We start from the raw sequence: 16862 nt of genomic DNA on the forward strand, positions 1-16862 counted from the left end.
CACAGCACTTGCACACAATATTTTGTGAAACAAACCACCAGGTCTCTTCCCAATGCACTTTTACATTAGGTACCTAGGTGCAAAATCACTTCTTTTTCAGACATAGGCCTAATCATTACCTCTTATTTTCTGGGTATGAAAACTGTAGGCCATAAATATGTGTGGTGTATATAACTTTGAATCACTCCCTCTTCCCAATGAATAAGCTGTGAAAAAAGTAGCACATAAATAATTTGTTGACATTATCTTTATTGAAGCATAGAATTTTAGCTCAGTTCACTGTAGAGTGAAACATGTTTAATTCATGATAATAAGACAGTTTAGGGTTGTAGGGTCATTATTATGTTGCTGGTGTAGATACAACATCATAAGATACAAACATGACCCGCAATAGAAACAAACCACAAATAAACACGAAGAAACGTTCACTTTTTACAAATCACTCCATTACTACAGAGACCAAATGGCAGTTACTGTAAGTAAATCATCCACAGAGAATTGCTTTACTTTTGGACACGGAAACAGGAGCTTTTGTTTGGAGAGGGTTGGGTGGGAAAAAGTTTATCCACATCTGCTTAGTAGAAAAGGTTTAAATGTCAAGTATTTTTTTTTTTTGCCCACAAAACAATAACTGACAGACATATCAAAGAGTAAGAATGAAGGACAATGATGTCTTGTACAACAATGTCTGTTATTAACTTTTTGATTAGGCATTTGTTTGCTTTACTCATAGCATCAGACAGTTATGTAGCCCCCAAATCAGCAGCAAATTATTATAACAAGTCAATACAGTGCCAACGTATCAAGTTGAATACAAAGAGAACAAACAATGATAACTTAATCATATAAAATATGATACAGAGCTGAAATACAGTGCATTTAAATACCTATGTGACAAAGTATGTTAAATATTGTACTTAATATTGTCGTTTCTGACATAAAATATGAAAAGTCTTTTGTGCTTAAATGTATGCTTGTTTTGTTTTTTGTTAAAAACAGAACCAGTTGCTTACTTCCAATACTGCCACTGTAACTGGTATTACAACAGATCACAATTTTTCACAGACACATCAACATTAAAAACATTTACCTATGAGAAAATAAGTCACTTCTCATTAGATCACAGTGCGAAAAAAGTGGTGTAATGCTCTGTCTCGATGGAGGCTTTCAAAATATTCATCAATAAAAAAGTCCTGACAAACCAGACGGCAGTGCTAGATTGAAAAGAATGGAAAGCGGCACATCACAGGTTGGGAAAGAAAGGAAATGTCTTGTCCTTCACGGGAATCGCCTAAGTGACCTTCGTCTTCTGTTGTAGAAATGCCTGAGCCCATGTTGCCGTGAAAAATTCATCATGTAATTTTGTTTGCGAGTGCTGTTCAATGGAAAGAGGACGGAAGAGAAGAACTTAAGGTCCCTTTGTATATATGTTGGAAAGAACTTCCCAAGCTGCAGGTTGCATTCTTCTACACATCTTGCTTTAAATGATAATTAACATTCATACAAAATTATGTAAAAAACCCCAAACCAATCCAAATTTGAAGCATTTTGGACAGCTGCTGCTACTCATGGCATGGAGTGATCTGGAGCCAGCTAGGCTGCCTTAAGTTCTGTTAGTTTCCAGTTTACTATGTGCTCAAGTCCTGTTGATTTCACTGAGACTTTGGCTGCAATCCTGTACACACTTACCTGGGAATTAATCTCAGAGAGTATATAGGATTGTATTAGGCATGCAAAGTTTGGATTGTACCCACGGTGTGTAAAGCAGACAAGGGACCCTTATTGTGCTTTCATTACAATTCAGTTTAGGAAGACGGCTTTACATTAATTGAACATTGTCACACAATGTTTCGTTAATATTCTAGTGCTGTCTTCTTTATTAGTGGTAGGTACATGTGGATAAGTACCCTTGGAGGATAAGCCAAGTTCCTAAAGTGAGCACTAGATACCAGAAATGCAAAGCAGCCTGACTGCTGGAAAATTAAATGTATCATGGATAAAGAACATCATTAAGCAGAGAATTATTTTGCTTTCATTGTGCTTAACTCATAATTGTTCAACTCCTGAGAAACACAGGCTCATTAATTTTGGTTTTGCAGCCTTTTGCAGTAATTGGCTTTTGCAGTTATTCTTATTTAAATGAAATCTACTTAGTAGATCTTAGAAACCATAAGATCAGAGCTGGTAGTGTCCACAAAGACTGAAATGCTTTCACACCATCCCCCCCCTCCCGCCCTATTTAATTCTGTTGCATAGCACCACCCCTGTGAAGCAGATACAAATCGCTAACAGGCATTACTGACCTATATGTAAAAGCTAATGCCCTGGTCTGGTCATGTACCCTTTTGCCTTCTAGATGGTACATAAACACTGCCACATTACTTTCTCCCAAATGAACAAATGACTGATAGTCTATTCTGAAAATGGAAGGGTAAAGTCTATGATATGACAGTGATGCTGTGAGCAAAACCGACCCTTGGTGCAGCTATCACTAGAGATGGATAGTTAGATTTCACCCCTGTCTCCCATTGTGTCCCTGTTGTTTCATGCCATAGAAGGGAGTGTTGCCATCAGTTCAACCTTCCCCTGCCCTAGTTGCAGAGAAGCTCACTATCCAATGCCAGGGATCCCACTGAGTACATTCAGAGAGAGACTGTATGTCCTCAAATGGGAGGGTGGGGTCCTGTGATCCACAGGCTTTCCTTTCTACATATCAATTTTGGACTGATTGTGGATTTTGGTGGTGTTTGTAAGTAAAAATTAACACACTAATGTCAGCCACCCACATATGAGTTAACGGCCCTGAACTGTTCCGTGACTGCAGTAGCACTTTATTCAGTTACCACAATCACAGGAATTGCTGCTGGCCATGTCAAAGATGGCTGGGCTCATGTGTTATGTTTGTCCATTTAATTACATGCCTGATGATGAATGTGATTGCTTATGTAGACAAACAGGTAAAAGTCTGAACCGGCATTCTTCCGACAAGACGCTTCTCAAAAGTTAACGTTCCTCATATGTGAGAAATAAATTTAAATACCAGTACAGTCATACCTCATGTTATGTTTACTTCAGGTTGCGCGTTTTCAGGTTGAGTCCCGCAGCGACCCAGAAGTTACTTCCGGGTTTCGCCGCTCACGCATGCGCAGACGTGCAAAATGACTTTACGCGCATGCGCAGAAGCGGCGAATCGCGATCCGTGCACGCACAGATGCAGGTTGCGTTCTGCTCATGTTGCGAACGGGCCTCTGGAACAGATCCCGTTTGCAACCAGAGGTACCACTGTATCTCAAAGCAAGATAAAAGAACTTAATGAATTGCTGTATTGCCACAGCAGCACACAGAATGTAACAATCTGTGCCAAAACCAAAATTAAAACCCAAACCAAAATTCTTCTTGCCTAACCTACCACAACTTCCTGCTGTTGTTTTAAAATGGCTTTGATCTCGTTCTCATTGAGATGGTAAACTAAAAGTCCATATCACTTCAGATGAGAAATGGGTTCACATGACTACACAATTCCAAACAAAACATCCCCTTCTCACTGAAAACTCTTTGTAAGGGAGAAACATTCTCCCCTGGTCTCCTTAACGTACTAGCTTTCTGTGTAGAGAGATCCTTCCCTCATCCCATACTCTCCAACATTTCTCCGATGAAAATAGGGGCATCCCATTCCATAATGACAATTTTCCTATTTATACCCCACACATCTTACTGGGTTGCCCCAAACACTCTGGGCAGCTTCCAACATATAAATAATAATAATAAAACATTAAACAAACTTCGCTATACAGGATTGCCTTCAGATGGCTCAGGGGTTGGATAAGGCCATACCCTCCAACATTTCTCCAATGAAAAATTGAGACATCCTAAGGAAAAGTGGGACATTCCGGGATCAAATCAGAAACCGGGACGGCTTCTCCTAAATCAGGGATGTCCCTGGAAAATAGGGAACACTTGAGAAGCATTCAATCATGTGAGCCCCACTGCACTGCTAACTTTGCCCCCTGGATGTATGCAATGAGGATGTGTGGAAGAAGCTGCTCATGTTTAGGCTTAGGACAAGAGGGCATGACCTCACTTTCCAGCCATCCCCCGGGTAATAGAAGATGGGGGTTTGGTCCCTTGGAAGTATGTGCTCTGTCACAAATTATACTTCCTATGCAGCGAGCAGCCAGCATCAAATTATTTAATCTCATGTGACTGATCATTTAAAATAACAATGAATTATAGCAGCCCAGTATGTGCTTCTGTGCTTATATTTGTAGATTTGAAACTGTATGGAATGAGTTTCTATGCTGTATTTTGAAACTCTGTGAAGACTGAAATAGAGGCATTTGACAAGACTCTTGGGTGCATATTTTGATGGACTACAGCTGTTAAGGGCATCAAACAACACAGGACAACAGGATTATGCCTTTTACGGGCAGAGAAGTTCACGTTTCCATGTTTGCTGGTGTAAATGAATCTGATCACTCTCACCTTCAAGCCACAGTAATCAGACCTAGCTAAGTGAGCAAAAGAATATTTGCACAAGTATAATGGCTGCACAGATATTGTGGTAATAAGTTTACTTACCTTACTCTAGTGTAAAACCAATGACAGCAAATAATGAAATACAACACAAATTAGAAAATGTATTTCAATGCATGCAGCACTGTGATTAGTCATAAAAGACTGATGAGGTTTAGAGGCAATATAGGATTTTTCATCTCTTTTGAAAATAAAAATTGAACAAATTACTTTCTGATTTAAAAAAATGCTTATTTCATCATTCAAATAATTTTACAAGTATAAATTGTTATAGAAATACAACCACATAGCTGAATGTTCACATAAATAATGAGAAAATTAATATAATGCTGCAATATTTCAACAGTTTCTTTTCTGTGCTGGAGTAGGTATAAACTTTCCTATACGTATAGTAATGGCTCTGTGCTTAGGAGATGAAGCAAAGAAATATGGCTAGTGAAATGAATGCAATTTCATACTGCTAGAAGCTAGATTTCATATCTAAATCTTTTAAGAAAAAGCACGGCGATTCTTTGCAACAAAATTTTCAAAAATCATTTGTGCCAAAACCGTGAAATTATCTTAATAATGAAAAGCGTGATATTTATGGAAAGATTAACAACATGCCCATAAGCCCAAAGTCATAACATGATGATTCCAATTTTGATAAAGATAATATTTGTAAAAGGAATTATGGGGCTACTTCCAAATTCATGTGCCATTAACATTTTGATGGGAGTCATTGAACAAGGACAGGAGACCAAGTGTCCCATCCTTCAGCTATTAGTAACATTTGACATCTTTGTTTCTTAAATCACTAATAAGGGCTTGCCCTCTTCACAAAGAAACAATTATTCAAGATGGACATGCAATATATATATATAATTGTGTGGTTTCCACAGTATAGCAAAGCAGGCAGTGAGCTTTGGCTAAATGAGAAGTGACATGCACAGAGAATACAAAGTTGGTTCCAAGTTTTAGTCCTGGAGATAAAATATAGGAGTGCAGAGAGCAAAAAATATTTCCCAGAAAGGAAGGAAGTATTTATCCTAAAAAGACCCCCTCCCCAGGTCCAAGTGAGTGATTTGCCTAAAAATGTTTCCCCCCAACCATATATGCAATCAAGAATGCAATGAATTCTAGGGCTTATAATTTAAGAGACAGAGAGCCAAACTAGATGTGATAATTGTTCACACCATCGGTCCTTGATGCCAATGGAATCTTTCCTCCCATCACAAAGAGCTGATATGGTGTGACTAGTTCTGACCAGGAGCATAATGGGAGCAAAGTTTTCAGATGAAGGATGGTAAATAAACTTTTAAGAATAATAAGTAGTGGTAGTAGTAGTAGTTGTTGTTAAAGCTCCTCTCCCTCTTCCTCACCATGCTCCCAGTCAGGCTCCACACCACAATGGCTATTTGTGAACCCAAAAACAACTACACAAGGCCAAACTTTGCGACAAACATTGGGCTGTCTTTTGACTCCCCCCCTGAAGGCTCACTCTTCCATTGTCTCCTGAGACAGACAGATGCCAACAGCAATAAGTTTACTGTGTCCATTCATTTACGTGGGGCTACTCTGAGTATGACTAACATCACCTTCATATCTAGTTTGGGTTATGTGACATGGTCTCTTAAAAGATAAATGTCTCAGAGTTCTTTAGTCCCTGCTGGCATTTTCCTACTGGCATAGATAGGAGGAGCCAACATGGAATGGCCACTGAATGGCAGCAGCAGGGATTAATTAATGGCATAATAATAAGGAACTGTGGGTGCCACTGTAGATCCTCCCCCACCTTCCTTTTTGTGGTAGGTGGATCATGTGGCTGGGGTATATTTCTGTAGCTGGGGTGGTCAATGTGGTACCCTCCAGATGTTGCTGGACTATAACACCCACCTGCCCCAGAAAGCATGGTCAATGCTCAAGATGAGAGTTGTAGTCCAGCAATGTTTGGCTAACCTTGTCCTATGAAATGGACATGTGTCTGCAACTTGTTCTGGTTCTGGTTGCAGAAGGGAGCTGCATAACCTAAAGCAGGGCTTTCCAAACTGTGTGTCGCGACACATTAGTGTGTTGGCTGCAGTGTGTTGCACACACGCTCCCCGTGCTCCTCCTGGGGCTGGAAAGGGGTTAGTTTAACACCTGGTTTGCTAGTAGAACTGAATTAGTGTGTAGCACAGTGTTTCCCAACCTTTTTTGGGCAAAGGCACACTTGTTTGATGAAAAAAATCTCGAGGCACACCACCATTACAGCCCCGTCACGTCAGCGCGCAGTGTCACGCCGGGAGGGACGCACGAAAGTGTAAGTTTCAATTTTTTTCCCTCCCCCTTGCCGGGGAACCTCCAAGCTTTGGGGGTGGGGGGGGAGGAGGCAGCAAAGCGAGGCAGGAAGGAGAGCGCGGCTTGGCTGGGTGAGCTTTGGCAGGGGCAGGGAATGAGAGCCGCGAGGCGGGCGCTGCGGACGGAGGCGCTGCCCGCCGAGCTCGCAGGCAGCCAGGCAGGCAGACGGCGAGAGCAAAAAGCAAAAGGCAGCCAAGCGTGAATCAATACTTGGGGTGGGCATGAGTGACATGCAAGAAGGTGCCTTGCAGTGAAGTCTAGAGCAGGACTATCTAGATGCCGTAATCCGAGTTGCTATTGTCATATTTACTACTTTAAATTAGGGCTGTCCATAGACTAAAGCTGAGGTTTTGAGAGACAGTTTACAGACTTGCTTTAACAGAGTCAGCCACGGCTGAAGATACAACTAGCAGTTTGAAGCTATTCAATGGCAATAGGATATTTCTTCAAACTAATTTGTCATCATTTTAAAAATCATCAACACAATGGCTTGGATCCAGATTTGCACAAGTGCTCAATTGCCGCCCCAAAGCTTCCCCAGTGGTTCTGAGAGTCAAGTAGCTCTTCAGAATGAGATGGGATGGGGTATAAGGGGTCGTCATGCAAGGCACCTCCACCCAATTTTCTCCAATTCCTTCCTCCCACTCTAATCCTCTGTGCTGCGTTCTGGAGAGTCTCCTGATGTCCAGGAGCAGCTTTGGGTTGGGAGGAACTGCAGTAGGGGGAGCATGGGGCAAGTCTAGATCCAAGCCAGTGGCTCTGAACTTTTTAAAGTTAGTTGTGCCCACATCCTGTTACTCTCAATGGGACATAACTTGGGGACTTTAGTCACAACTAACTTTAGCTGGATTGGGACCAGCACCTGACCCAATCATACTATTAGCACTTTTCACAGATAAAGTATATGACAAAAAGTGATAATTACTGAGTAAAATAGTGTACCAATTAATACTTCCACAGCCCTAATTTAAATGTGAATCAAGAAACCAATAGTTTAACAGCTGAGCAAAAATGTTTGAAGATATAATCCAAGCTCCATCACTCTCCATTACACTTTGAAAGCTTTCAATAAAATAACATTTGAACCTATCTACTGGGAAGGCACACCTCTCTCAGCCAATCACTGGAGCGATGAATCCCAGCCCGTCATGACACTAGAATGTCAGGAACTAAATTGTTAGAGAAAAAGTTGGTCATCTTTCTGTGATGCAATAAGCATAAACTGGTTATTCTGATTGTGAGACCATTTTAGCCAGGGGAAGAATCAACAGGACAAAAACATTTTACTTGGTAAGATTGTGGCAGGGAAATGAATGTAGTGCTGTCTGCCCATAGAAACTTGCTATAATGAACCCTGTTTCTGAACACCACCTGCTTACTGGGGAAAAGAGGTGGAGGATGAATAAGGCATTAGTTGCTAAAGCTGAAGCCCAAGTCAATTGCAATATGGCCCAATTCTCCTGCAATGCTAGGCCAACCATGGGTTGAATGAACAAACTTGTGGATTCCCAGAGAAAAGATTGTTGCTGTGGTGCTCCTCCTCAAATCTTGCTGCTGCTGTGCTACTTAGGATCTAGTCATGGTTTGACTTAGTTTCACGTATGAAACCTGAGTTTGTTCTTTGTATCTCCCAATCCACAAACAGTAAAGCAGGAACAAAACCTTGGTTACTCATCGCAAAGTATTGGAAGACACAAGATTTACCCACTCTGGAAGAATGGCAAATGAAGGTGATGGACTACATGCAATTGGCGGAAATGACTGGCAGAATCCGTGACCAGGGAGAAGAGTCGGTGGAAGAGGATTGGAAGAAATTTAAAGACTACTTGCAGAAATACTGTAAAATTAATGAATGTTAAAATGATGTTGGAATGGAAAATAAGTGGTATTGGCAAAAAGATTATTAAGAATATGTAAATATGGATTGACAATGGTTGAAAATATATAGTTATAATAGGTTAAGATACTGAGTAAAGATAAATGATAGAGGGTAAGGATTTGCTGAAAGGAATTTTAAATGGGAATACAAAAGGGGAGGTGCGAGGAAGTCAGGAATCAAGTAAATGAACTACAAGATACGAAATACTGATTTTTCTTCTTTTTTAAACTGATTTTTACTTTTTGTGTGTTTTGTTTTTGGTATTTTTATACCCTTCTTTTTTCTTTTTTCTACTGTGGCTGTTCTTTGTTTTTATCTTTTATGTTTAAATTTTGTAAACTTTTATTGTCTTTAAAACTTTAATAAATATTATATATATATAAAAAACCTTGGTTACAACTTGTGGCTAGTCTGAAGCAAGACTAATACAATGCTAAACCAAGCCACGCCGTAGACCTGAGTAATTTAACAGCAGCAGGACTGCAGGAGGAGCACAGTGACCACAATATTCTCTTCAGGAACCCACACATTTGCTTGTTTACACCAAGTCATGGTTTGGCTTAGCGTTACAGGTGAATTGTGTTTATAACTGCAGAAGAACAACAACATATACTACAGTTCTGAAGTGTGCTTCAAAATGCAATTCAGCTTCACACCTTACTTGCTGAAACACACACATCTTCTTCCATGGACAATGGGGCACAGAATTATCAGCAATTCAAAAGCAGTTTAAACCCCACATTTCCCCTTCCTGCATTTACAACAGTACCAGTGCATTCCCTGCGGCTGACCTCAGACACATACCCTCTCCTGGAACTAGGAAGAGCTCCTTACTACACTGAAACGTGCCATGCTGTGGAAAAACCAGCACTTTCCAAGGTGAGGGTGGTGGTGATACGAGACGACGTTTTATACTCACTGAACAACTTCTACGTGGTCCAGAGCCCATTGATCATGGCCTGTGCCATTGTGGCGGGGCTGCCACCAGCGAAGGAGCACTCCCTTCATTCGTGCTTCCCTAAAGGGGCAGACGGAGGAGGAGAAGTTAGAGGGGAGACAAGCAGACGTTTAGCATGCATGGGGGATTATCCTTGAAGAGGCACGGCTTGTGGTCCTTGGACATGACAATACAGCTCTCTCGTAGTCTTATCTGTATATCACGGTCTGTTCCAGGAGATGCAGAGCAGAAAGTCTGAAATGTGTTTGGCAGGAAGAAATTTAAGGACTATCTACAGAAATATTGTAAAATTAATGAATGTTAGAATGATGTTGGATTGAGGTTGTGGTTTCTAGCCGTAAAGGTTAAAAGAGTATGGGGGAAAAAAATTGGATTTTTCTAAATAGATTAAAATTTAAGGTTATCAGAAATATACATTCAGATTAATGACTAGGGTGTAAGAAGGAGGGAAAGAAATTGCTGAACGAAATAAATTTGAATTGGAATACAAAAAAGGGAGGTATGAGGAGGTCCGGGAAATAAGTTAATGAAAGACAAGTGACAAAAAGTTGGAATTGTTTTTAATTGTTTTTTAATTTTGTATTTTTTCTTTTTCTTTTTCATTTTGTAATAATATGAAAATTTCAATAAATATTTATAATAAAAAAATGAAATGTGTTTGGCAATAAACAACAAACAGGAAACAAGACTCATATGCATTGTTTGAACTACCATGTGCTTCTAGGCTATTTCGAGATTTATCAAGCTTAACAGCGTTCTGAAAAAAATATTTGAGGGTGGGGTGCATTTATGATACTAGTATAAGGATGCCAAAGTCAGACGGTCCAATCCTATTAATGGACTTTTAACTAAAAGGTAAAGGTAAAGGGACCCCTGACCATTAGGTCCAGTCGTGACCGACTCTGGGGTTGGGGCGCTCATCTCGCTTTACTGGCTGAGGAAGCCAGCGTACAACTTCTGGGTCATGTGGCCAGCATGACTAAGCCGCTTCTGGAAAACCAGAGCAGTGCACAGAAACAGAGTTTACCTTCCCGCCGGAGCGGTGCCTATTTATCTACTTGCACTTTGACGTGCTTTCGAACTGCTAGGTTGGCAGGAGCTGGGATTGAGCAACGGGAGCTCAACCCGTTGCGGGGATTCGAACTGCCAACCTTCTAGGGTCTGTGGTTTAACCCACAGCGCCACCCACGTCCTATGGACTTTTAGCTACAATGTCACAAAGCAGTGGTTTGAGGCAAAGAAGCTAAAATTAGCTGCGTCTTAGCAACTGTTGTGACGTCAGGGGATTCCATATAATACAAGCCAGGATGGATGAGACGCAGGAGTGGCAAGTCACAAAATGTGTTTAATCCTTTCTATACCCATCACTTTTTTTTTATCTGCAAACCCCTAGTAACCTTTCCCCAGTTGATTGGGAAATCCAATCTTGGAACCAGGTTGCAATTGTGGCTACTTCTTTGAAGAGGTCCCCAGACTCCTGCACACTGGAGACAAGTAACCAGCTGGGAACCTTGAATTTGCTGCTAAATGTCAAGTCAGGTGTGCAGGTGTGGAGGTGCAGGTGTGGGGCAGGTGTGGAGGATTCCCTGGTCCTGAATGGGGTAACTGTGCCCCTGAAGGACCAGGTGCGCAGCCTGGGATTCATTTTGGACTCACAGCTGTCCATGGAGGCACAGGTCAAATCTGTGTCCAGTGCAGCTGTTTACCAGCTCCATCTGGTACGTAGGCTGAGACCCTATATGCCTGCGGACTGTCTCGCCAGAGTGGTGCATGCTCTGGTTATCTCCCGCTTGGACTACTGCAATGTGCTCTAGGTGGGGCTACCTTTGAAGGTGACTCGGAAACTACAACTAATCCAGAATGCGGCAGCTAGACTGGTGACTGGGGGCGGCCGCCGAGACCATATAACACCGGTCTTGAAAGACCTACATTGGCTCCCAGTATGTTTCCGAGCACAATTCAAAGTGTTGGTGCTGACCTTTAAAGCCCAAAACGGCCTCGGTCCAGTATACCTGAAGGAGCGTCTCCACCCCCATCATTCTGTCCGGACGCTGAGGTCCAGCGCCGAGGGCCTTCTGGCGGTTCCCTCATTGCGAGAAGCAAAGCTACAGGGAACCAGGCAGAGGGCCTTCTCGGTAGTGGCGCCCGCCCTGTGGAACGCCCTTCCAGCAGCGATAAACAACTACCTGACATTCAGAAGACATCTTAAGGCAGCCCTGTTCATGGAAGTCTTTAACGTGTGATATTTTACTGTATTTCTGTTTTCTATGGAAGCCGCCCAGAGTGGCTGGGGAGGCCCAGCCAGATGGGCGGGGTATAAATAATAAATTATTATTATTATTATAAGTCTTAGGCTAAGTTTTATTTACTTGCCATAGAACTAGCAGCCGAGGCTTGTCCACCCAGCCCAGTCAGTCCTCAGCCAGCTTGCACCTGCCTATCACCTCACAAGCAGTCTAGCAGGTAGTGCTGTCTGTCAGCTTCCTCCTCAGCCTCAGTATTGCAAGGAGGAGGATGGGGACAAAACCAGAATTAGGAAGCTCTGTCTGCCATTGACTATATCTCCATCTTCTCTTTTGGGATTCCTGCTTTCCACCCTACCAGTTCCAAAGGGCAGCAGACTCCACTGAGTATAAGTAACAAAGACCACCTTGAAATGGTAACAACATCTGTGGGGGAAATTGTCAAATTATAATATCTCTGGAAAAGTCACCAGTCAATACAGACTACATAATTTTTCACTTTTAAACTATATTGGCTCAGGAAATAATAGGTCTTTCTTTCACGGTTCAATTTTTTTTAAAAAAGGATTTAATTCTTTAATTAAAAATGCTGGTGTCTCATAAATAACTTTTAACGGTCACATCCATCCCCCTCCAGGGCAAGACCCATTTCACTTTTCAGTGTCTGCCCCACGCAGCCCGGTTATTACTTTAATGTGTGGTTGAGTTTCTTTTGTATGGATTGTCTGCGGTAAGAGAGACTGGTAGTATTACTTGGTACTTACAGTGGTACATTGTAAGACACTCTTTGGGCTTGTATAAAGTCCTTTGGTTGATGTTGTGCAATGACTTGCCATGTAATCCCATTATTTACACTGTACTGGAGCAACACTGCCTTGTCCACCGTATTAGGATCACTTAGATTGGTGTTACAGCTGTCTGTTTGAGAAAGGCTTCCGATTTGCAAAACAAACATTATTTTGCTGGGGAGAAAAAACCATGAGAAGTTAAAAGAATAGAATAGAAATTACTTTACTGCATGATCTAACACTTAAGAGTAAAACTACTAACAATAAAACTGACTCTTACAAGCAGTGGCGTAGCGTGGGGGGTGCAGGGGGGCCCGGCCGCACCGGGCACAACATCTGGGGGTTAGGGGGCGCAAATCCACGGGTTAGGGGGCGCAAATCCACGGGTTAGGGGGCGCAGATTACTTGCCTTGCCCTGGGTGCTGACAACCCACGCTACGCCACTGCTTACAAGAGTTAAGATTCTTTGGGAGGAATTTCCATGTGGTGCCAAGGCAATTGTCCCAGCAGGGCAAACAGTTCGGCTTGCCAGATGGAACAATCCACTCCCTCTTCCAGCCGTTTCCCCTAAAAGCTGCTCAGGGTAGTGAGGCAAGGAAAAGACACTTCAAGCTGGAAGGCGATATGTGTGCATGTAGGTCCCCCTTTTAGAAGCCTGACTGAATGCCTCTGTGTTGGAGGTGAGCTCATCTAGCCATAGCACCATTTGGTCTAGGCCAAATGCGTGGAGGGAAGAACAGAACACAACTCATGTTGCAAAACAATCCCTGTAATTTTATTTCCTAAGGTTATTTTCATTCCACCTGCACCCCTAATATCACTGAATGCCATTGTGTTCAACACTAACTTTCTCATGCAAATTGAAAAATATATATTTAAGATTCATGACAACACAAAATTACCTTGCTCGGGTCAAATCCAGGGGCTTAGTTACAGCTTGCCTTATCTGGCATCCGTTGAAATACAGAGAATCTCCATGTGCAAATGGTGCCAGCTGCCCACATCCGTTCCCTATAACCCCACCCTGGATAGTTTCCCAGTTTATTTCAGTTACTCTTGAAGATTCAAAATTATCTTTAATATAACTGGGAAGGTCGTGGCTGAAAACAGAGCAGTCATCCCCTGAAAAGGAATAAATAAAAATTACAATGCTGACAACACTGAGATACTCTAAGGGAGAATTTATGTCCATGGTTAAGAAAAGCCTGTGCTTCAGTTGAAGTCCTTGAACTTGGGGCTGAGGGAAAGGGAAAGCTCTTGATGCTCGACTTGAAATATTACAACAGAAGTGCACCAAGCTCCTTCTCTCCCGACACTTTAAAACACTGAAAGTCACTTGTACGTCCTCAGATACAGGGTCTTTTATTTGTAGACTGATTAAATTATAAACATTCATTGATTTTCAAATAACCTATGTTAAAAATGCCATATATTTTCTTTCCCAGTTTTAGCCCTATATAAAAAAATAAATACATGGTGGTGGATCAAACATCTTATTTCACACATGTATTCAAGAGTAGTTGCCATAATGCATCATACTTGTCTTGAGATTGTATTTTATTTAGTGATTTCGTCTTTGCCAGCTAAAACGACATCATTCACAGACATAACTTTTTCAGAGCAGAAACACTGTTGATGGGACGCTGGTTATGCTTGCACATGTTGGAAATACAGATTAATGCTCTTTGGTAAATATGCTTTTTGGTAAATTCACTATCCTTAGTAAATGTTAATCCCAGACAGCCCTAGGAGTAAATGTTAATATAGTAAATGTTAATACAGACAGCCATAGGAGTGCATTGTTCCCAACAGTCCACTGAATGTGTAGCACCACATTTGAGGAACCCAGAACTAATTCCTCTGAACATTACTTGTACAGCCAATAATGGGGTGGTGGAAACCCTCACATTTTTCTCTCTCATTACTGATGGTGTTTGGGCTATACACCGCCCAAACCACACCGAGGGACTTATCACTGTAGTTAACCAATCATTTAAATGGCAGTTCTCACGTAGCTGTTCTGGTGCTTTGATAGATTGTCATTGGAAGGCTGCACCCCTGCAGGACTGAATTTTTCCAATTCAAAATTGAAAACAGAAATGGCTTCCATAAATATGAACTGCAGGGCTATCTGAGTTTTAGGTACCCTGTCAGTAGCTGATGGCATGAAGGAGCAATGCCACTCACCTGAAAGCAGGTAAGGGTAGGTGTCAGCATGGTGCAAACACATTGGCAGAATTACCAGGTTGGTTCTGCTGACCTCCCCATCCCTCTCTTTCCTGGTAAGCAACAGCGGCTCAGGTGACAGGAGATCAGGTGAGTGCTGCCTCCCTAGCACACCGTCTGCTACCGCAGCCTGTGATTTGTGCAAGCAAGTAGACATTTTTTGGGAGGGGCTAGGTGGAGCTAGATCTGTATGAGGTACTATTATTGATAGGTGAAAGATGGTCTCTGTATTCACATTTCCAAATTTTTCAGGCACCAGCCACACATTGCCTAGGAGACTCAGCAGACTTCCTCTGAAACATGGTGGATTCCAGACCCATTTTGCTGTGTAATATTGAGTTAGTTTCAATGGACTAGGTTTAAACAATAATAATAATAATAATAATAAAAAAGAACATGACACCTTGGTATCCTTCGTCACAAATGCAAATGGCTCCGGTCGTACAGTATCCATGGCCGCCACAGAGTTTTGGGCAGGATTCTCCAATATACACATGATCAATTGCCCAGCTTTGCTTTTCTGATTCTTCTCCTTTTTGTATCCACCGGAACTGAGTCGCACTGCAAATAAAATAGCCACCGTGAGCCAGAGTAGAATGGCTGGATTATGATGGGGAGACCAGAGTTTGAACTGTCAGTCAGCTACGAAGCTCTCTGGGTCACCTTGGGCCAGCCCCTCTCTCCCTTTGCCTCAAAGAGTTGTTGTGAGGATGAAGTGCAGAGAGGGAGAACCATAAATGCCACACTGAGCTCCTTGGAGGAAAGATGAGATATACAGTGGTGCCCCGCAAGACGAATGCCTCGCAAGACGGAAAACTCGCTAGACGAAAGAGTTTTCCGTTTTGGAGGTGCTTCGCAAAACGAATTTCCTATGGGCTTGCTTCGCAAGACGACAATGTCTTGCGAGTTCCAGCTGGTTTTTTCCTCCTTTCCCCCCCCTTTTCTAAGCTGCTAAGCCGCTTATCAGCTGATCCGATCAGCAGATAAGCCGCTAAAAGCCGCTAATAGCGCTAATCTGCTAATCCGTCAATGGGCTTGCTTCGCAAGACGAAAAAACCGCTAGACGAAGAGAATCACAGAACGGATTCTTTTCGTCTTGCGAGGCACCACTGTAATTGTAACAAACAATACATCCTAACACAAAAACTTTTATTGTAATATTGGCACACATTATAGGCATGCTAGACAACGGATAGAGACTACCATGTGTATGCATGCTGCAGTCTTGGGTGCTGTTTTACTGCCTTCTGTGTATTACAGTTACAATATTTGCTAGCCTCTGTTTCAAGGAGCTGTGGAAGATGCAGAGCATTAAAATCACAAACGTTCTTTTGTCCAATATATCACAAGTAATGGAGCAGGGTGTCTGCTGAAGCACTGAACCTCCAAGACATTCTCTTGGAAACACTATTTTTACTGTGGGGAAATATTTCCCCAATAATATTGATTATGTACCAGAGCGGAGAGATAATAATGTTTTAAATTGCCCCTTCTTCTGCGCCCTCAACCAGTGCCAGCTAAGCAGATGATGTTTTATTGCAATGCAATAAAATGACCTTTCAGTAACCTACCTGGATGAGACATGATCTGGCAGCTGGACAGTTATTCTCTTCCAAGTGGAGCTGTTGACAGAGTTATAGATTGTAGCTTCATGGAACTGAAATGGGGAGCAGCCAACACTATTAGAAGACGATGGAAGACATTGTGTCTGGACAAGCTGCCATGAATCTGCCCTGAAAGAAGCAAAGGAAATAATATTGTTACAGCAGCTGAAGGAGAATAATAAAAAAGTCGAGTACCTACTAAATGTCATGGAAATGGGTGTATTTAAAAAAATATTATCCTTAACAATATTCTTCCAAGTAGAGTTATAAACAGACAAAGATTGAAGTCCGGTATTCTTTGCCCAGTTATAG

At 42.0% G+C, this 16862-nt stretch overlaps 1 protein-coding gene across 3 annotated transcripts in view; it reads right to left on the reverse strand.

The window, feature by feature from the left end:
- Window positions 1-229: 229 nt before the first annotated feature.
- The window catches only part of RELN (reelin), a 296722-nt gene continuing 280089 nt past the window's right edge, over window positions 230-16862 (reverse strand). For all 3 annotated transcript variants that reach the window (XM_082239382.1, XM_082239381.1, XM_082239383.1), the window contains 6 exons: window positions 16518-16679; window positions 15350-15507; window positions 13623-13842; window positions 12697-12894; window positions 9651-9749; window positions 230-1375 (listed from right to left, as the gene is read on the reverse strand). In XM_082239382.1, coding sequence (XP_082095508.1) covers window positions 1279-1375; window positions 9651-9749; window positions 12697-12894; window positions 13623-13842; window positions 15350-15507; window positions 16518-16679 — 934 coding nt within the window. In that variant the 3' untranslated portion in view covers window positions 230-1278. The remainder of the gene's footprint in view (window positions 1376-9650; window positions 9750-12696; window positions 12895-13622; window positions 13843-15349; window positions 15508-16517; window positions 16680-16862) is intronic.

This window comes from Podarcis vaucheri (genome assembly GCF_965113315.1).
Source record: "Podarcis vaucheri genome assembly, chromosome: 10".
In the NCBI taxonomy this organism is placed as follows: Eukaryota; Metazoa; Chordata; class Lepidosauria; order Squamata; family Lacertidae; genus Podarcis; species Podarcis vaucheri.